The sequence below is a fragment of the Rhincodon typus genome, chromosome 12 (assembly GCF_021869965.1).
Source record: "Rhincodon typus isolate 14 chromosome 12, sRhiTyp1.1, whole genome shotgun sequence".
NCBI lineage: Eukaryota > Metazoa > Chordata > Chondrichthyes > Orectolobiformes > Rhincodontidae > Rhincodon > Rhincodon typus.
The window spans coordinates 20,982,575-21,004,536 of NC_063343.1; the positions used below are offsets into that span (position 1 = coordinate 20,982,575).

The 21,962-nt window shown below is 39.1% G+C and overlaps 1 protein-coding gene and 1 long non-coding RNA gene across 3 annotated transcripts; one reads left to right on the forward strand and one right to left on the reverse strand.

Moving 5' to 3' along the window:
* Positions 1-597: 597 nt before the first annotated feature.
* LOC125484600 lies at positions 598-20,233 on the reverse strand. Of its 2 annotated transcripts, XR_007263433.1 has the most exons (5): positions 11,784-11,896; positions 8,006-8,074; positions 7,689-7,901; positions 6,658-6,751; positions 598-3,032 (listed from the first exon to the last, which is right to left on the reverse strand). It is a non-coding gene; the product is annotated as an uncharacterized LOC125484600 (long non-coding RNA). The 2 variants fall into 2 exon arrangements; XR_007263434.1 differs by lacking the exons at positions 8,006-8,074; positions 11,784-11,896 and adding an exon at positions 19,925-20,233 and having other exon boundaries at positions 599-3,032.
* nkx2.5 (NK2 homeobox 5) lies at positions 17,648-21,299 on the forward strand. Its single transcript, XM_020528359.2, has 2 exons — positions 17,648-18,191; positions 19,729-21,299. The coding sequence occupies exons 1-2, from the start codon at positions 17,873-17,875 to the stop codon at positions 20,337-20,339; spliced, it is 930 nt and encodes a 309-aa protein (XP_020383948.1). The 5' UTR covers positions 17,648-17,872; the 3' UTR covers positions 20,340-21,299.
* The last annotated feature ends 663 nt before the right edge of the window (positions 21,300-21,962 follow it).

Here is a 21,962-nt window from a genome sequence, read left to right on the forward strand (position 1 = left end):
TTACTCTGAGGACCTCGTTGCATTTTCTAGTGGATGCTAACATGATTATCAGTATTGCTTTCTTGTTTGTGGTCCTTGCTATGCATAAATATTTATTAAATTTTCTATATTACAACAGGGGCTACAATTCAAAGGTACTTAATTGGTTGTCTTTGGAACATCATGACATTGCAAAAGCAGTGTCTTCAGAATGCATAGTTATTCTTTCTTTTGTGCTGCAAAATAATTCTTGAGTTGAAAATACAAAAATCAGTACAAATTAAAATGCATATACTAAATACTGACTTTAGGTCCAAGCAGTAAACTAAAACTATATTCATCTTATATTGAAACCAAACAAAATATACACAAACTTCAAATTTGGATAAATAACCACTATGTATGGAATTTTTTCTGTACTAAAGATTAAAAAGTATACACTAGACATTATAAATTACCAGTTAGCTTGAGTATTGCGTCTAAATCTGGGTGCTGCACTTTAAAAATGTCAAAGTCTTGGACAGGTTGCAAAGGTCATTTACCAAAATGATATTAGCAATCAGGAACTTTGTTTAGTTGTTGATAGTAGTGAGGCTGCATTTTCCCCCTTTCAGCAGGGAAGCTTTCAGGGAGAACTATTACTGTTTAGAAACAGAGGCATTTGACAAGAGTAAATAAGAAACCATAACAATTTCCATTCGAAGATGGGTTGGTAACCAATTTCGAATAAGCAGGAGAGGTTGGTATCCAAAGTGAGTATCTGTTGTAGAATACGTTTAGATTAGCTTTGTTCATGAAATCACACAACACATGGCTGCATTTCTATATTTCCACAGTTGCATCATGCCAATAAATCATTTTCAAGCTTTACTAACCAACGTAAGCTCTATTTTTGAAGAAATAGCCTTAGCTATTTGCAGCAAGTGAAAGAAACACCATTTTATGCAATTCCATCTCACAGTTTGATTTCTACTCCCGGGATTCCATAATGACTACAACAATAATGAACACAACATTATCATCAAGTTAAAGGGGGAAAAAATCATAAAGTTATGATGACAGAAACCCAGACATAAATAAAAACCTTCTCAAAGCAAGTTACTTGGTGAAAGCGATCACGTAGAGAAAATTCTACATATGTCTGTAACAAGTATAAATAAAGCTCACTGTAACAGCAATCGCTCGGATTTGTATTTGACAGCATACACACAAGCATATGGTTATATACCCACATACTTCCAACAAGATATCCACCAAAATAATGAGTCATACAAGGAAAGAAGCAGAAAGTTCAGATTTTTTTCTAAAGTTTGCACAAATGATCATTATTACATGCACTAATTGTCACAGATCTGGATAAAGCCAATTGTTAGTAGATCAATCACAAAGCATTGTGTTCCGTTGTTACATTTCTGACTCTTTCATAGTGATTTATTTACCTGAATTACGAAAGTCACATTGTGATTTTTATCTAATGTTTGAGTATTATATTGTTATATCTGATTCATAAACATAGAATCACAATGATAGGGGAAAAAAGTCATACATTTTAATTTTTTTCCGACCCACGCGCATGCACCGATGTGATAACCCGACATTAATCTACTAATCAGTCAAATCTAACTGTATTCAGACATCTGCTGGGAGTATATTCATCTTTCTTCAATACTAATCTTCCTACGCGTTTGACCCAACATCCTGATCGGGTATATGGACACAACTAGGTCGGACTCTGTTAAGTGTAATGGAACTGCATAAACAATGAAGCTAGTAAGCTGATTGACTCCAGATATCTCGTGAAAGGTAAGGATTTTATTTTGCGTCTGTTAGCATCATCACTAAACGTTCGTCATCTCTTTTCCATTGCAGCAAATGGTGTAAAAGACCTATAAATTTCAAGCTCCAAATAGTTAAGAAAAGCTTACGTATCGTCCACCGTCTACAAAACAACTCCAGAGAACCGAACGCTCAAAAGCTTTCCTTGGGCTTTGAAGGTTACAGCTTCTTGATGCTTTGGACAAGTGTAACCCGTCAGTCAGGTGCAGACTCATACCAACCGTCTCTGCAATGTGCGTCAGTGCAATTCCGAGATTAATTCCGAAACTGTAATTAAATTTGTCCTGAAAACCACTCGCGTGTTGTTTCATCGCCATGCTGTAATTTAAAATATTGGCGCAGAAAGAATTTTTTTTTCTGTAACGAGTTTTATTTATAGGAAAACAGATCCTGAAAATGAGTTTACTTCAAGCTTATACACTTTCGGGCACAGTTATTCTTAATCGATTTAAATCACTATGCGAAGATTTTAACCCCTTCACTATTTAGTGCCAGTCCGGCACATGTTTTCAATCATTACAAGTGGAAGCTAGTAAAGGCGTTCGGGCTGTATTAGTATAATTGCCTTGCATCCCAATCCAACTTCGATTCGTTAATATTTCATCTTTTAACAATCCAGTCATGTTTAATTGCTGCAACATCCGGAGTTATTATTTTAAATATTCTACCGTCCTTTTTTTTACTTGGCTGTTCCATAAATCGGTAAAATCAATTATTTAAAATAAAGTGCTTGAAAATAGAGTTTCATATACGCAACGGATATCAATTTAGAATCCTTTAACTATAAATGTAATTTTGCTTCAATTCCTTTCACGGTACTGGCCCTTTGCCGTTTACCGTGATACGTTCTCAGTAAGAAAGCATCTGGAGCGAGCAGTTTCTGATAATGCGAATAATCTCCCCGTTTCTGTCAACCAAGTATAGTTCACTAAGACAAACATAAACTGATATAATTTTTTAAAATTGTCTGGAGTTACTTTAGGACAATTAATAGTCACGGATTCGTCCCATAAAACGAGACTTGTTCTGTTTTTAATGACTGGAGACAATTATGTGCAAAGTGTTCCAACTCACGAATGTTCTAACAAAGAGTATTCTGCATAGGTTTACAAGAAAATTCGAAGTTGGAATAGTTGGTGGCTCAGCTCTGGGGACTTCACTCGCTATTTCTTCAGCCATTATTGTCCTCTTGATCCTCAGAGATGTAGCAAATCCCTCTGGTAAACAAAACATAAATAAACAATGGTCAAACACTTCGAAAATTGGTGTTTGCATGTTCATGTTCTAATTTTTATTCTACACAGATTTATATTACATGTGCATTAGATAGTGAATATCCTTTCGACAATCCAAATGATTCATGTAAACCCCGAAAGAGAAATAAATCAACGAACTGTTACTGAGAAAATAATCAACGAGTGGTTGTACAGAAGACAATCGCCCATCATATGTTTGACCTCCTGGGTAATGTATGCAACAAGGACCTCACGTTTTAACTGTTGTAATCAGTTCGTTCTGTTTTCGAACTCTTTTGTAAAGAGTGTAGAAGAGTGCAATTTTTAGCCAAGTGATTGGCACTCAGTGAAGAGTGCGGAAAGCCGGCAGTCTGGGTCCTAATGCGTGTGGCGTCTTTCTTTGTTGCTATTAAGGACAGTGTAACAGATGAGATAAAATACCAAGACAGATTTCAGAGGCTGGAGCTAATACACCGCACAGCACAGGAAGTTTAAAACAAAAGACTATCTGTTCTTTTAAGAGCTACAAATAAAAAGGCACGCACTGATGGGACTTCCAGTAAGAATTATTTGTTAAATTATTAGGTTCATGGAATTGACTGCGCAGCAAAAGAAAATCTGCGCTTCTCCTAAATTTGTGTTTTAGAGTTTCGTTTCTTTTATGCGAAAAATGTAATTGAAAAGTACCAACTATGGTGAATTATTGTACATAGAGCTTTGTTTTTCGTACAGTTCATGAAGCAACGCTCTTCTACATTATAGAGAGCAATGAAACTGTGCAGTATATATAACGAAGTTGTTTCTCAATATTTCACCAAAGCTCACATTCTCGCCGTCCTGCACTGATGGTTTCTATGTTAGGTTTGGATGAAGCACCTATATGTCACTGTGGTAAGGGAAATTAACCAACGTGCACACATCAACGGCTTAGTTTTAGTTTTGTATTTATAATGTCATCATCCGTCCACCTACTAGAGATGATGGGCACACAGTACATTGAGCACATTTAAGACAGAGATAGATAGATTCTTGATTATCAAGGGGATCAAGGGTTATGGGGAGAAAGCGGGAGAATGGGGTTAAGGAACTTATCAGCCATGATTGAATGGCGGAGCAGACTCGATGAACCGAATGGCCTAGTTTCTGCTCCTGTGTCTTATAGTCTTATGGTCACAGTAAACAATCCATTGAGGCGGATGGAGTGGCGTAGTAGTATGTTCATTTGGCGTATTTTTTGCTCATGGCTGTGGTGGGCAATCCGGAGAAGCAGCTTCTGCCACCAGCCTGGTACTTGAAGCTGCCAAGTGATTCTATGGGTATGTGTTACCAAGCCACTGTAGCCACTAGCCATGACAGTCCAAGAAGTGTCACCTTTTCCCCTTTTACTTTTAGCTAGTGACTCTGGCATGATGATAAATGATTAGGGCCTCACACGGTGCCTGCAACCATCATTGAGGCAGATCCTTGCGTACTCTCTAATCATCTGGCTCCTGCTACTTCCCTATGCAGAAGGTCCCAGACATGTGACCATCTTCCATCCTGTGGACCTGCTCAATCTACCAGTGACGGTTGTTTCATTCGCTCCAACACACGTGGGAACTCTACCTTTGAGTTCACTTGTGAGGTTTTTCCTAACAGGGGTAACACACAATACACTGTAGACAGTTACGACACAAAACGTTGATCTCATTTTCCTTGTAATCGTAAGTTCTCATAGCCACACAAAGTGTAGACAACACATGCGTTATAAACTATCAACTTGGTACTAAGGGTTAAATTGCTTTTGTCCCATGCGCATTTTGCCTGTGGGCCAAAGATGGTAGTTGCTTTCCCTATGTGTCAGAAGCTATATGCAACATAAATCACATTGGTAAAAACGAGTCTATAATAAAAGGGGTTTTTACAAGACGATTGTATCTGAGATATATGATTTTTGGTTAACTCATTTTTTGTAAAAAGGAAGTACTCAAATATTAATTTGTGTGGTGTATGTATTTTTAAAAAATTCAGTTTGTGGCATCTTTCACCCTTTTCGATGAGATTTTGACGCAACCGTTTTCTCTTGATTGTACAGATTGGCGTCCAACATTGTAATGTAATACGGGGATTGAGTTGTACTTTGACCCTGCGTGAATATGTTTTACTGCTGTGTTTACATTATTGGAAATAGTTTTATAATTCCACATCTATCACTAATCCCCAGATTTAATGCAGTTGTCTTTATAACGTTTCTGAGCTATTACACTGACCAAATATATCCAGATGATCGTCTCACCAGAGTACTGTCCAGTCATTTTTATCGTGAATTATTTAATCAATTGAATTCAATTAACAAATTATAATAAGGCTAGTAACACGTATCTACCAGATTACTGTTACAGTAACACAACCGCTATGCTATGTACCGCAGCACACAAATACAATACTAACTCTAACATTCTCTCTTGTAAATCATAACTGTACATGACACTGCACAGCCCATATCCCAAAACAGAGATATATGTGTTCATCATTTCAACCAAAGATTATCTCACGCAACTCATTCGGAATTTGTGTGTGTGTGTTTTAATCCAAATTTAACTCTCATTAAGCGTATTAATTACTTGTACTATAGTTTTGTATTGATGAATTCATCGGAAGCATGAACCGTAGATCATTTGTATGGAAGTCTGTATCCTCCAGTTCAGCGCCTATCATGTTTTCATTGCGACAAATGTGAAGATTCGCCGGAGAACCACATTAGCTGCAGCCAATTCGTTTCCTTTTTTTTCCACTTAGGTATGATTTTCATTTTGACACCGGTTATTTTTGCGAGGTTAAATGACCGAGGTATATTACCTTGCTATATATTACGCTTTTAATGCCGAACGGGTCAAATTCACGGTGCTCCCACAGCAATACTTCTGATTTGTGTCACTCCCACCCCCTCCCCCGCATCCTCCTTTCTCAGGAAGCGGCCATAGTAAAAATGACCCGGAAATGGACCGATTCCTTGTACTTAATGGGAAGAGCATCAATCAGTTTGACAAAAAGCAGCGCAATAACACTTCAATCTGTGTTTGCTTTCTCAGCAATTATTGCTCCAAAGCAGCCTAGTTGTTGATACAGTAGTCTTGAAAGTGCCAACCTACATTTATCACTCGGTCAAACACTGGACTCCCATCTCCTAGTTGTAGTAGGTGAGCACCATAAACACAATGCGGTTTAACGTTGAATGTTGGAAACAGCAATAAAAATTGTGCATTCGTTTTGAATACTGTCAGTCACTGAAGTTATTGTTTATTCGCCCCAGTTGGATTTCGCACTGTTTATAGTATGTGGTACAATTTTGACACAACAGTGTATTTTTAAGTCTTATTGTAGAGGGTTTTCATTGATAACCATCCTGACCCCACTCACACAAGTTTTGTGTAAAACGCGCTAATAATACTTCTGTGGAAATCCCACGCACAATATTTATTCATAACAGGGACTCCCAGAGGAATTTATTCTTGCGTTTTCTCCTTAAAACATTTTAATCGTTTAGCTCACGGGAATGACGCTTTCGCCGAACACAAACGAATTAATAAATCCATCTTAATTCTAAACAGTGAGTGGATTGACATACCAAAAGACTTGATGTTTTGTAAAAGGTAGATACATCCGGGGAAGCGGCTCGAGGCTGCTCCTGTCGTTAGCATCAGCGTCCAGGAACGTAAAAGCTAAAAACACACCAATGCCACATGTAAAAAAACAAATATTCTACATGAGCAAGAAATATAGTGAGCTTTGATCATTTCTTTTAAAATGTTACAGGAAAAAACTCTGCGAGCAACTTAAACTAATTCGAGAAACGGGATGTCGATGTTTACTAACATATAAACACAAATTATAAGATTTAAGAAAGGATGCAACTGAAACAAGGCGGCATATTAAATAGATGTTGGGGCGTAAGTGACATAAAATCCAAGCTCCATGCATGTCCTTTAAAAGTGTCGCATGTGTGTGCCGAAGCTGGTTCCCGTTCAGTGAATTTGCGAGGCTTGATTTAAATTGGCAAGATGAAATCCTGAGATAATGGGGACACCAGTAACTGTCTGAAAACTGTCGGCACAGACGCAGCTATTACAGGAAGCCTGATGCACTCTGTCAGAAGCTATCATGACACCACCATTAATTTTAACTGAGGAATTTTAATTGAAACGGAAGTTAGTACTTCACATGATAAGGGAATCTTATCAGATATTATTGTAACTATCACCCAGTTCGTTCGATCTCGCAATAGTAGTGTGACTGCTCTAACGCTGTTTATAAAACCATGAGAAATAGGTGCAGATGTCGGTTATAGATTTATGTCGAGTTATTTGTGATTTGGAATGATCAGGATTCTCCAAGAACTTTCCTTTTCTGTTTTTAGTGACCATCTCATCCGTGTTGCTCTTTAAAAGGAAACTGATTCATAAAATTAAATTAAAATTCTTTAAAATGATCCGATGCAAAACAATCGAGCCAGTCCGTCTGAAATGTGACTCTTAACAGTGCCACATTGACAGAAACGGTTATGTCTCCAGTATCAATCACTTAACTACGCGTCACTTCACAAAAATAGACAAAATAAATTTAAATCACTTTCTAAAAATAAGATAAAGTTTGTCATACGTGTTGGTTCAAGTAAACTCGTCCAGTCCCGATCATTTCCGAAGTTTCAGATTTAGGCTTCCATAAAACGGCTTCATGGAGATTCTCGGATTGGTTTGAGCCTGGGCCCAGAGGAACTGATGACCTCCCTTTGTTTTGTGTCAATTAAAGAACGTACCAAGGATTGTTGATTGCTAGAGTTAATTACCAATCTGCAACCTAATCCAGTGATGGCTGGAAAAAAGAACACCAGCGGATTTGTCAATTAAGACATTGCAATTCTCTCTCCGTCTCTGCAATTAAACTAATTTATGCCTAGATTTCTAAACTGTCAATACCTGTGTTTTTGTTATTGTCGTCGCACTCAGTGGCACCTTGACTAAACTTCGAAGCACGCGATTGTTGATCTTCGAGATACAAACGAAATAGTGAAATTGATATTAGAGCCGATACGAAGTTATTCTTCCAATGGCTATCGAGTGATATAATGTAATATCCTTAATCTATTTATCTGTATTCTATTACAGCAATGTAATCCCTTAATACTTTTAGGAAATGTGTTGCAGCCTTTGACTTTCTACCACCGCATACTTTAAAACAGGAGCATTTAAACCGCGTGTGGCTTGTGTTAATCGCCTTGCCAACTTCCATTACTTCCTAACATTCATGACTTGGGAATCCATTAGTGGTTACCTAATGTGTGATTAGTTCCTGCTGTTCTTAAATTGCTCACAAGTTTTATCAAGAACGAGATAACCTCCCGCCAGTGTCTCCCAATCTCATGTAAATGTCTGGTCTAATGCCACAGTCCAGTTGCTGAAATTGAATAAGAAACTTGCTGAATGTGCACTCAATTCCCGGAATTTCCCACTCAAAACTCGGATATTTGATTTCTTTCTCAATCCACCCAAACGTCCCAACATAACTGGATAAATTGTGTCATTTCTGCCTGGGCTTTCTTATCACTTTAATTCAAAATTCATACGTGTACATTTATAATGGCAGTTGTCTACAGCACCTACCTTAGTTTTGCCTACTGAGTTAAACATCCGGGGAGATACAGTCGCTTTTGCAGAGAGCTGGCAGGGTCGGGACAGGCCGAATAGATCGAATCATTCCATGATTCTATGACTGGCAACTAATAATTCCTCATTGCAAAACGAGTTATCTCAATTATATTGGTGAATTTGCCGCGTTACTTAAAGTGCCACCTAGATTATAAAACACGGGCATTCTTCAACATTCTTAAATAGTAAGCAATTGAGCTAACTTCTCGAACTTGAAAACCTGTCGGTATGTTCACCAGATGGAAGAACACCCTCAAAATCCTGTGTGCATTAGAAGCTAGAAGATGACAGAGTAAAGTTACTGTATTCTCTTATCTTCATGCTTTATGATATTTCCACCATCTAATTGTACACTACCCAAACGTTAATTCAGTCAGGATTTTCATGACAGTAACGGTCGTGTCGCGCATTCATGCTCAGTTTGCTGACAGAGATCGAGCTTCCTAATATTTGCTATGCTATGTGTGGAATCCAGAAAAACTGGCAAGAAAAGGATTTCTTACCCAATGGATGTTTATGGAAATCTATTTACGTGGATCCCTCCGAACATCACACTCAACGTGTTCGTGAGGGTGATGGACATTAATCTGGTGTGGAACTCAAAGGAAGCTTGCTAAACATACATTCTAATAACTTTTTGGTTGACTTGTTGTAGATTTGTCTATACACCATCTTTTAATCACAAGATTAGAAATAATCTGTTATCTCCGTCTTTTCATGTTACGCTGTGTTTCTTCTGAGATTTGACACGTTCCATCAGGACGCTCCAAACGAGAACGTCTCTGCTAAAAAAAAGCGAATCACTTAGGCAGACGTTATGAGGCTGTCAAATGTATTAGTGAGTCTGTCATCCAAGTGTTGCATATCCGATTGAAGAATTCCTTACGTTCAATCAGATCTGTTCTACATTTCCCAAATATGTACTTTGTTGCCATAGCAATAAACATAGACTGTTGAATTTTAATTTCTTTCATGTGATTTTTATATCCAGCAACCTGCATGGGCATGTTTTAAAAAAAAAGAAATATGGATCTAAAATGGCTGCAAATGTCACCTGACCACATTAAGAAAGCCTTCCTTAGATCCACGTTGAATAAAGGAAACCATCTGCACTAACAGTACCATTGTATCTAGTCAGAAGTCACACGACACCAGGTAATGTTCCAACAGATTTGTTTGAAATCACTAGACTTTCCAAGCATAGCCCCTTCATCACACGTGAAGTAAGTGAGAAGTACATAGACACAGAATTTACAGGCAGAGAGATCAAAAGCAGACAGATCAAAAGATCATACAAATGGTGTGAGTGGAGTGTGGTATAATAAGTCCCTGCAGGTGATCCGGAGTGTTAGACAGTGTGAGTAAAGTGTCAACAGCTGAATAACAAGTGAAGGGATGACCTATAATCTGATTAAATGAGGCAGAGATAATTACAAAAAATTAAAAATAAAGACAAACCAAAAGACTGGAAGATGATCGGAATAAGAGTCACATGCCAAGAGTCTAACCTAAGTCATAAGTAATCTAAAACTGTACAAACTAATTAAGGTAGAGAGAACATAACAATTTATCCAGGTGATGGTGACAAAACAGGACAGTAAGGTAGAGAACAGTGTGGTGGAGTTACATGTAGTGCGACATGAACCCAAGATCACATCTTCATGGGTACAGAACCATCTGCATTAACATTACCATTGTACCTAGTCAGAAGTCACATGATACCAGGTAATATTCTGATACAGAAGGTAAAGTTGCATGGGGTCAGAGGTGAGCTTGCAAGATGGATTAAAAACGGGCTCAGTCATAGAAGACAGAGGGTAGCAGTGGAAGAGTGTTTTTCTGAATGGAGGGCTGTGACTAGTGGTGTTCCTCAGGGATTAGTGTTGGGACCTTTGCTTTTTTCCATAGCATATAAATGATTTGGAGGAAAATGTAACTGGTCTGATTAGTAAGTTTGCTGATGACACAAAGGTTGGTGGAAATGCGGATAGCAATGAGGACCGTCAAAGGATACAGCTGGTTATAGATCAGTTGGTGAATTGGGCAGAGAGATGGCAGGTGGAGTTTAATCTGGAAAAATGTGAGGTAATGCATTTTGTAAGGTCTAATCAACATCGAAAATGTACAGTTAATGGCAGAACCCTTAAGCGCATTGGGTGTACAACGCAAGTGGAAAAGGTTGTCAACAAGGCATATGGCATGCTTGCCTTTATTGGCCAGGGCATTGAGTTTACAAGTTACCAGGTAATGTTGAAGCTTTATAGAACCTTAGTTAGACCGCATTTGGAATATTGTGTCCAATTCTGGTCACCACACTATCAGAAGGTTGTGATGGCTTTGGAGAGGGTACAGAAAAGATTTACCAGGATGTTGCCTGGTAATACAGGGCATTAGTTATGATGAGAGGTTGGAGAAACTTGGGTTGTTCTCACTGGAACAACAGAGGTTGAGGGGCGACCTGATAAAGGTCTACAAGATTATTAAGGGCATGGAAAGAGTGGAGAGTCAGAAGTTTTTTCCCTGGGTGGAAGAGTCAGTTACCAGGGGCCATGGGTTTAAGGTGTGAGGGGCAAGGTTTAAAGGTGATGTACGAGGCAATTTTTTACACAGAGGACGGTGGGTGCCTGGAACTCGCTGCCGGGGGAGGTAGTGGAAACAGATACTATATTGACTTTTAAAGGGCATCTTGACAAATACATGAATAGGATGGGAATAGAGGGATACAGTCCCCAGAAGGGTAGGGGGTTTTAGTTGTGACGGGCAGCATGTCAGTGCAGGTTTGGAGGGGCGAAGGCCTGTTCCTGTGCTGTAATTTTCTTTGTTCTTTGTCCTTTGTAGAACTTGGCTAACAGTTTCTGCTCAGTGATTCTACATGGTTGTGTATCTCAAAGGCCGCCTTGGAGGATGCTGAATGTCCTTGATCACTGAAGTATTCCCCGACTGGGAAGGAACATTCCTGTCCTGGGCGAATATCAAGAAAATACTATATGTGTTTTAATTCACGTATGTATGATAATTTCACATATTCAGCAATGAAAGGCTCACCTACCAGTTATTCAGCTTGCAAAGACAATGGTGCCAGACTCAAATGCACACACTGAACAATATTCCAACAGCTGATTTTGAGCAGGAGAACAGAGAAGAAGAACATGGACTGTTAAAAGTAAGGATGGGAGGCCTTCCTTTTCTTATGTCTCTAATCATCTGGAAAGACAGCACCCAGTCATAAAAGAAATTTGAGAAACAACAATTCACCAAGAATTCATAAATGCATTTGCAAACTTTGCCCCTGCTGAGGATATCAGTCAATAATGAAACAACGATGGTTTCAAATTAAAAATGTGATACTTCAAGGATTCTAACAACTTTAAAACTGGGCAGCCTTTCATCTTACAGTCTGTACCAGTCTTCCTTTTAAACTTTTTATCCCTGTTTTTATGTTTTGATGTATTTTAAGGTTAAGTGGATAATAAATTCATATCTCTTTCACTTAATAAATCATTGTAAATTATTAATTTGATCTAGCAACTAAATTTTAATTGAAGTGTGATACAGTTGTATGCCAGAAGAAATAAAAATATTTGTTGCAACTGACAGATAGAGGGTTCAAAAGAGGAAAGCTGATTCCCCTCACTCCATCTGGACTTAATGAATCTTTATAACACGAATTTATTAACTGCCACGTTGGACAAACTGATGTTCCTTGTTTGGTATGTAGAAGCTATAATGTGTTCTAGACCATAGTGGCAATCTGTATTTACAATGCTTAGAATAAATGCGCGGTAAGAGCAACGCAGACTGATGACGGCTAAACCAAAATAAAAACCGAAAGAACTGCTGATGCTGTAAATCAGAAACAAAAAGAGAGAGTGCTGGAAAAGCTCAACAGGTCTGGCAGCGTCTGTGAAGAGAAATCAGAGTTAACGTTTCAGGTCCAGTGACCCTTACTCAGAACTGGAAAAAACAAGATTGGCTTATGTAAAAGTCAAAGCTTCAGTCTGGCCCTACAGTTCAAAACTAAGAAGTGAAATTGTTCAGCATAAGCCTGCCAGAGGATGTAGCTCTCTATCATTTCCCCAGCACAAAGGAGTGAATCTTTACTTACCTGAACGGATCGTCAGAGTATTAATCATGGTGCTATCGGGAGCTAGGTTTACAAGTACATGCGGAATGCCGTGGTTTTGCAGATATCGGATTTTTAAAAATTCAATCCGATTCTTCTGCTTGTAGGTCTCTATAAATATTGCTTTGTAAATAAAATATTTTTCATAAGCTGTGGCTTTTGCAAAATCACCTGCCATAAAGCAAAGGCCCATCGAAAATAATATCACGTTATGTAGGATTTTGGTGTACACGAATAGGAAACGTTGAAGGGATAAGAGTCAAACGCAGGCAGGTGGGACTGGTTTAGTTTGGGAACATTGTCGGCATGAAGTAGTTGGACCGCAGGGTTTGTTTCCATGCTGTATGAGTCTATGACTAAATATAAAGGCGAGGAAGTGATGTACTATTGGTACAAGACAGCAATAGTCTACAGTTGAAATATTGAAGTTCCAGGCACCCGCTTTAGGAACTGTGTTACAGATATGCCATAAAGTGAAGATTCACTAGAATTATGTCAGGAAAGAGATTTGGATGCTGAGTGGAGACAAATAATTTAGATTTTTTATAGGTCAGTTTACGAAACTGGCTAACAGAGGTTTTCAAAATTCAAACATGTTTGAAAGGATGCGCTGTGGAATTCACGTTTGCTAAAACAGTAAACCACTTACAGCTACCGCCAGAATAGTAAATGGAGCAAATGCAAGGTATTGTTTCCCACAGAGTCCTTAGAGCATGAAATGCTTTAGCCGTGGTGATTATTGAACATGAAACTGCAATTAGGAGTCTTGTAAGTATATTGAAAATAAGGACATGTAAATAGCGCCTTTTACGACCACATGATCATCCAACTCGCTTATTCAACCAACGAAATGATAATGTAGGCAACTTTATCCAACGTACACATGGTAAGTTTCCACAAACAGCAGAGATGACCAGACAATTTGTTATAAGTGCAGTTACTTGACGAATAAATATTGGTTCGGACTTGGAAACGGGGAGACTGCTCTTCACGACCTATGTACTCAGATCTTTCTCATTCAGATACGGAGATAGATGAGGCCTCGCTTGAATTTCAGTTAGGAATGGCGGCACCAGTGCGGCTGTTATTCTGTCTTTGTAGCACTGAAGTAGAACTTGAGCCCATATTGTTCAGATCTAGAGCTGGGAGCACCACCACTGAGCCAAAACTCATCCAGAATATAATTTAATCCTCAAAGGAGAAAGATAAAATGACATGGAGAAAAAAACACTAAATGTTCTTTCTATTTGAGAAGATCGGTTTCCTTCCCTGGTGAAATTTCTATTCCGCTCATGATTCTTTATCAGGTATTGCAGGGAAGTCCCCTTCCCTTTTGGCTAACTGCGTGTCACAGGAACGAATATCAGTTCGCACGTTAGGCCCAGGTTTCGAGCAATAAACGTCATAATTTGTTTCTGATTCTGTAAAAGTTGACGGAATGGCCAGTAGCATCTTAAACGTTTTTATACGATTTCTCAGCTGTGCAAATTGGGGTTTTGCAGATCAAGGGCCTCAGAGCTTGCGCTCGCCATGCAATCTTACAGAAATAAAAATATCCGGTTGCTTCAGTTGATCGTCAAAATATCTGACAAAAAAAAACACTGACATTTAACATGCCACTCCATCTAACTTTTGTTACTCTTCGAGATGCCTCTAATCGTGTCGAGCATTACGTCATCTGAACTGTGCTATCTGTCATGGATGCACAAGTGAATGGTCAAGTGATGCACAAGTGAATTGTTGCTTACTTAGCTTGGAAACTCATGCAGTTTTATATTCAGGTGTTAATTTAAAAAATGAGTTACGACCCCTACATTTTCAATAAACAATAAAAAACCAGAACGGCGGATGCTGGAATCAATTTCTGAAGAAGGGTCATCGGACCCACGCGGTCAGACCTCCTGGGTTTTCGCAGCAATTTCTAAGCTTGTTTCTGAATTTTGAGCTTCCTTAATGGCTGGATATGTTTGCAGTTACTGTCATTTGTGCATTAATCTCTAATTTTCCCCACACTGATGGGCATATTGTTGAATGCACCCGTATATTGGAGATCGCCAGTCATTCCAGGAAAGAAGCTGTCAAAGCTGGAGGGAAACCATCTGGCCAATGATAAAAGCAATTCATCTCCACCCATAGCCTTGGAAATATGTCCTGAACTATACTGAACAGTGAGTTTGTTCCCAATGCATATGGCTCAATGAGCAGCACTCTCATTTCTAAGTCAGAACGTTGTGCGTTCAGGTCCCCCTTCTGAGAGTTTACCACACAATTTTGGGTCTTTCCAATGAGGCTTTAAACAAAAGGCCGGCCTGACCTCTCAGGTCGACGTAAAAAGATTTTTAGGGCACTATACCGAGAATAACAGGAGAGTTACTCTGTCAAATATTAATCCCCCAATCAACATCAGAACGGATTGTCTGGTGGCTATGAAATTGTTACTTTCGGAGCTTGCTGTGCATCAATTGGTTGCTGCGTTGCCTTCGAGACGATTTCATTGGCTGCAACGCGCTGTCTGAAGCTTTGACTTCGTAAAAGGCGTTATCTAAATACACAGTTTTCTTTTTCCAAACAGATAAGAAGACAAAAATAAGCAAATAACCGATCTTTCCATTAACCTTCAGACGAATCTTTATGCGATTTTTTTGGTTTCACAAGCAGCACAATTTCAATCATGTATCGTTATCTTTTCGACTGCAAATCAGATGGACGAAGCTACCAGGATACTGTTCCAGTTTTATAAATATAACAGAAATTGCGTTACTTTTTTTATCCATTTAATCAGAACACGTTGAATATTTAAGATATTGAGAAACGCTGAATGGAAACTTCTGGACGTCTTGTTGACAACAAGGCGACAGTTCTAAAGAGAAGACCTGCTCAGAATTCCGAAATGTCCTGATTTATTTAATGTACTTTATCTAAAAGCACGACTGCAATGAATTAATGTTGACTTTGTATATCGCCTCAATCCCAGAGTTGTACTGTGCATTCTCTTCTGTCATTGTTCTGAGGTTAATGTCGTTTTCAAATTTGGGAAAAGCAATGATTCATTGATGATGTCAGTAAAAACCCCGATTTTAGGCGGAAAATGGCCCGGGACACATATTGGCAGACTAGAAGCCTCTACATCTTGTCATTACGTCTTTCGGGTTGTAATTCTCATTGTAACGACCGCTGCATGAAAACGCTTCGCCACTCATTGTAAAAATACTGATACTTTTTTTTTACACAAACAGGTCAATGTTTCAGTCCTGGAGCAGTATTTGATTCACCAGCCTGTTTCAAGGAGCAGCTTCATTACACTGAATGGGATAACTAAGCACGTACATTTCAACAAAGTCAAAATGACAGCTCCTGTTCCACCAAAGCCGGTTTTTCGCTTTTTTTGTTTGTTTTCTGTCTGTTAGCACTCTGTCTACTGTTTCCTCCTTACATTTGCAGTCCTCCTAATCGTCTCTTATCCAAACTCTTTATCAGCGATCGAGGAGGCTGAAGTGGTTGCCAGACCAAAGTTTCGAACTTCCAGCGTGTCGCCTGTTGTGGATCCCAACCCCGCTACCCCCACGCCCCAACCACACAAACACTTCAGATAAACTCTCAAAACCGTCCACCCGCGTTCAGTGGTTTAATTGGCCGTTGCTCAGAGCTTACTGGGGAACCAGCCGCTAAGATCTTCTGTGGTGGACTAAATTTGAAGCGGACAGACCTCTGTTGTGTGAACCAATTCAATTTAAATTGTTAACCTTCAACATTCCGCATCTTAATTTTTATATTTACCTTTTTTTCAATTTTCAACAAACATCTGTTGCAGAAGATCCGTTTTCCCAATTAGGCCTGAGTCAGACAAACAAATAATTCTTTAAAATAAACCTCCAGTGTCAGTGTTCAAATTGCAGTGCTGAACGTTCCGGTTCAAACATCAAGCAAAGTATTACGCAACACGAAACGAACTTTTACACGTTGCCTCAATTACACGAATAAACTTTATAAAAGTCGAATTGACAGACTGTATGTAAGATTTTATGCGCCATGTCTGTTTTTTGCTAATGCACTGTGGTTTGTTAATGGGCGTTTGTTTAGTTATCCCTAAATGTATGTAAATATTCTACGTTCGAAATAAGACAGCAAAGAGAAACCTTATAGTACAGGCGAAGAAGATACATTAACAAGTAATACGCAGGTGATTCAAAATACGAATTCAAAAGGAGTCGGAGCCAATAATAAGCATCTTGCTACTTAGGGTAATGTCAGGGCGCGCTGTTGCGTACATATTCAATCCCACACAGAAGCCGACATATTCACACTCAGGGACACACACTGACACCACCATACGCAGATACGCTTACATTCCCGCTCAGGGACACAGACACACAAGTATCCACATTCAGCGACACAGGCCACGTATTCACACACACACTTTCGTAAATGTGATGTCTAGTTCTCTCGGAAAGACCTCTATAAATGTGACGTGTCCTGTAATTTCTCGCATCAGTTTCTCTGTTATTTCATGAGAACATACTGGGTCACCGAAAGTGGACAAATAAAATACTCAAATGCGTTTAATATTACATTCTGCATATTTTTGTTCAAATTAAACTTGCCATATAATGAAAAATATTGAATGTACAAGCAATTTTGAGGAAATGCTGGTATGAACAATATTGCTCATTAGGCCATATTGGGAGTATCAGGAGAACGGCTTACTATCGGTGCACGGAGCGCAGCACCTCAGGCCAATGGCTGTTTGTATAACACGTCGGTCTCAGTGATCCAATACCGCCTCGCATCCCCCTCCCCCACTCCAAATACTGATGTCAGATTGCACCAGCACATCCCATAGCTAGATATTTTAGTCAAACTGTAGGGGAGATGAACGGCTCACCACTGAATAACTAAACTGAACGTTAATTATAATTGCTTTTTGCTTATTCAGATGATCAAATATACCTCTAACTATAACCCTTCCAAGACCTCGTCTTCTGAGGACACTTTATATGTAGTAGTTGGTTTTCAACATGTTTGCCGGCTCAACAACTTCGACTCCATTCTCAGTGAAGGATATTTTAAATCTTCAGCATCATCCTGACATGGCGTCTCTTGGAGAGTCGGCGGAGTTCGATTCGCCTCCCTCCCCTGCTTCCTGTATGCTGGCACGGACCAAACAGCAGCACTTCAGTGAAACGCAATCTCTAGCGACATACAATGAGCTGCTGCCTAAACTGAATTCCTGCAAAAATCATCCCAATTATTCCAGCAGTTCATTCGGAAATAATTATTTGGAAATCGACAGCAGAGAAGCAAAAACAAGCAATGGAGCGACGGGAAAAAATAAGGGTAAAAGTAAATTTTACAAATTTTTGAACTCCTTTCACTTCATATACGATTTATTAGTAAGTGCCTACAATTATTGGTTTTGTAATGTCTGCCGATAACCCGATCTCTGGTAATCTCGACGAGTTCTTATGGTCCAAACTAATAAAACATCTGCATAAAATGGGTGAATGACTGGAATTTTTTAAAAATCCAATTTAAATCAGGGAAATGAGCTAAGATGAGTTTACAATAGACAGCAGAGATAGAAAAAAGCTGTATAATTATTTTACATAAAACGCAGCACGTTTATTTCACGAGCACTCCCAGGAAACCTTCACATTCAATTAAATATCTATGAACTTTCTTTGAAAATATATTAATTGGAGATTCATTCGCCGTTCAGATAACTCAATGATGTATTGTTATGGACTAAATAAATCGAAAATACAGAACCAAATGATGGGCAATGTAAACAATGTAAACATTTTGAATTCCACGTTTTGAATTATTATTCAGGTGCTTGTTCCTACTTTGGCTCTAGTTTCTATATTATTTGCAGATTTAAAGTATGGTGGAATAGACATTCGAGGGCAAAATGGTTTATTTTAAAACTCTTGAGTTGTTCTTCCCCTAATTTCTGGTTCAGGATCAATTTCTTGCCAATTTAACGGATCATCTCACATCTCTTTTTTTCCCTGGATTTCATTCAATTAATATTTGTTCCCAAAGTAACACTAACCTCTCTAGATTTGGATTTGCTACGCTATTTTGCTTTAAACTTTCAATGCCTGATTCTGTATCTCACGGTTTTCTGTGAATAACGTTTGAGGGGTTCCCGAGTCCATTATGTTAACATTCAACTTCTCAAACTGACACAGAATAGATCCGCCTCTTCTTCAAAAGTACATTGTAGTTATGTTTGTTCATATATCTTTCCAATACATTTTCCATTGGGAGGGAGAGAGATTTTAAAAGAGTTCGTTTTTATATATTTCCCAAAGCGGCCCAATTACTTATTTTAAAAGCTCCTCAAAACACTACATTTGAAAACGACAAATTACAATCCTCTCCTTCACTGTGATTCATTTCACATCACCCTCTAACTCTATTCACCTATTGTTGTGGTACGATATTTATATTTAAACAGTGACCTTGATATGTAGAGAATATTTTACACAGAATTTCAGTAACTCTTATGGGAGAAATCGCTCAATTTAAAGTGTTCCATATCCTGTCATTTTTCAACGCGCTGGGGTTGACCTTGTCAAGTGCCTTCCTCTGATCTTGTGTTAACGATTTAACCCGCATTGTCTCAAGTTAAAGTTGAAATCCTGCATCTCCAACTGTTGGACTGTCCGGCCTTCCATTGAGATGTACGTCGATTGTACCGTCAGGCTAATTGTTCTATAAACCTGGTACAGATATCAATATATCGATCAGGCTTTGTACTGTTGCTTTCGACTTTGAGAAATCTGATTCAACGTTAGAAACGGGTTTAGCAGAAAGGTGCAGGGAATAAAGGTCTGCTTCGCACTAACGGTCTGGTTTTGCAATTTAGAATGCCGACTGATTGGAGTGAACACGGAGAAGGAAGGAGAGAAAACTGATGAAGCCGAGCGGCCCCGTCGAAGGAGAAGGAAGCCAAGAGTGCTTTTCTCCCAGGCTCAGGTCTACGAACTCGAGAGGCGGTTTAAACAGCAGAAGTACCTTTCCGCACCCGAGAGGGATCATTTAGCAAACATACTGAAGCTCACCTCCACCCAGGTCAAAATCTGGTTCCAAAATCGCAGATACAAATGTAAAAGGCAACGCCAGGATAAATCGCTGGAGATGGTTGGCCTCCCGCCTCCCAGAAGAATCGCAGTACCAGTTCTCGTTCGAGACGGGAAGCCGTGTCTGGGAGAGTCTTCATCTTATCACTCACCGTATAACATGCACCTCAGCCCTTACGCTTACGGCACTTATGCAAACTATACCAACTACAGTGGTGCAGCCTCCACTGCCAACTATGACTGTAACTATCCCAGTGTTCAAGCCATGCCCCCCTCGACGGCGGCTGGCAGCTTTATGAACATGAACTTCACCGTCAATGAGCTGAACACTGCGGTACAGACTCAAATCCACCAGAACACTGGGGTTTCCACATTGCATGGGATCAGAGCCTGGTAATGTTAGCGGTGACACTGATTAAGCATAGGGCAATATTCTCACTGAATGGTTGCTGACACAGGTCATCTATTATTGAAAGGCGAGAAAGTGCAGTTTCTACCCCCGTTATATGGGTCACAATTTTCTTTTTTGATGGACAACTCAGTGATACAGTCAAAGACTGTTAATTTAGCATTCATGTTAATAAAAAGAAAGTATTATTGCATCTTCGAACCAAGGAATGAATAAGGAAGATGTGAAATTATAATTCCACATACTTTCGGGGCTTTTACTTTAGTGTTCCAGACCACTGAATGAAGACCTTACCTTTATTTAATCCCCAAATGTTCTTTGACATTGTAGTCTTCACTGCCCCCGTCTGAACCAAATAATGCAACTGACAACAACATCGCGAATGATGTAAAAGGACTAATGTCGGTCGTTAAAAGACTCGGGCAAATACATCTGTCATTTTAATGTCTTTTTTTTCATACAACTTTCGGATTTCGTGTTTTAAAGTTGCTTTGTATTTGAGCCTGTCTTCCGAAGTGCAGTGTTAATATGATAAAGGGTGGGTGGCTCATTTAGGTTTAAAGGACACACGTGTATCGGCAGTTTTCGTGACACCACATTGGACAGAAAGACAGAATGTTAGTAGCTCAAGTTCAGAATTCGGTAGTTACGGATCAAGTAGAATAACCGCACCTTGAAGTCATGCACTAACACTGCCCACTTACTCTATTCTCTTTATTTTATGACATTATGCGAATTATGACGACGTTACTTAGAATCTTTAAACATGAACAAATTGCAAGCAGTTGAGAGTGCAAATCACTTCAGTAAACGTGTACAGTAAAATGTGTGCAATTTCATTTTTATCATTTATTTCATTTTGCGCGTGGGTTATAAGAATATGTAATAAAAAAGACGTATACAGTCAACGTATCTGAGTGATATTGGAATAAAATCAACGTGTTTCCATTTTATCTCTCCTATTTCATTAAAACTCGGTAGATTAAGTATTAAAACGCAACGCTGCTTTCAAATCCACAGGCAAGTTCGTTTAAACGTTTAGTTCGTTTTTAACCGTCTGGTTATAAAACAGACACACTTTAAACCATACAAGTGCTACACTTTATTTGAAATATCATTCAGGATATAAAACCATGGACCCAGTATGAGGTCGTTTTTCATGAACTCTGCCCTAACAATCTTATGTCTGCCGGTTCTAACCAGATAGGAAAAGCAATGGCCCATTTCTGATGAAGGGTCTAGGCCCGAAACGTCAGCTTTTCTGCTCCTATGATGCTGCTTGGCCTGCCGTGTTCATCCAGCTCTGCACCTTGTTGTCTTGGATTCTGCAGTTCCTACAATCTCAGGTTATTTTTTGTATTTGGTTAGCTGGCTTGTTGGCGTACGGATAAATTCGTTCTGCTTTTGTTAGTACAAGTTAAATATTTCAAACCCAATTATACCCTATTAGAAATGTGCCATTACAAGTAAGTGAGCACCGAAAACAAAACTGGGCACCTCTGCATGCATTGACCACCGTGACGTGACACGTTTTCACCGGAAATGTTAAATCGACATTCAGCAACACAGAACGTGTGTTGTCAAATGTCGACTGTGCTGAGCGTACAGAAT

Bases quoted from the DNA above. Each gene is read 5' to 3' on its own strand.
- nkx2.5 (XM_020528359.2), top strand. From the start codon at position 17,873: ATGTTTGCCGGCTCAACAACTTCGACTCCATTCTCAGTGAAGGATATT. The intron at 18,192-19,728 runs GTAAAAGTAAAT...TTTGCAATTTAG, and splicing joins AGCGACGGGAAAAAATAAGG to AATGCCGACTGATTGGAGTG.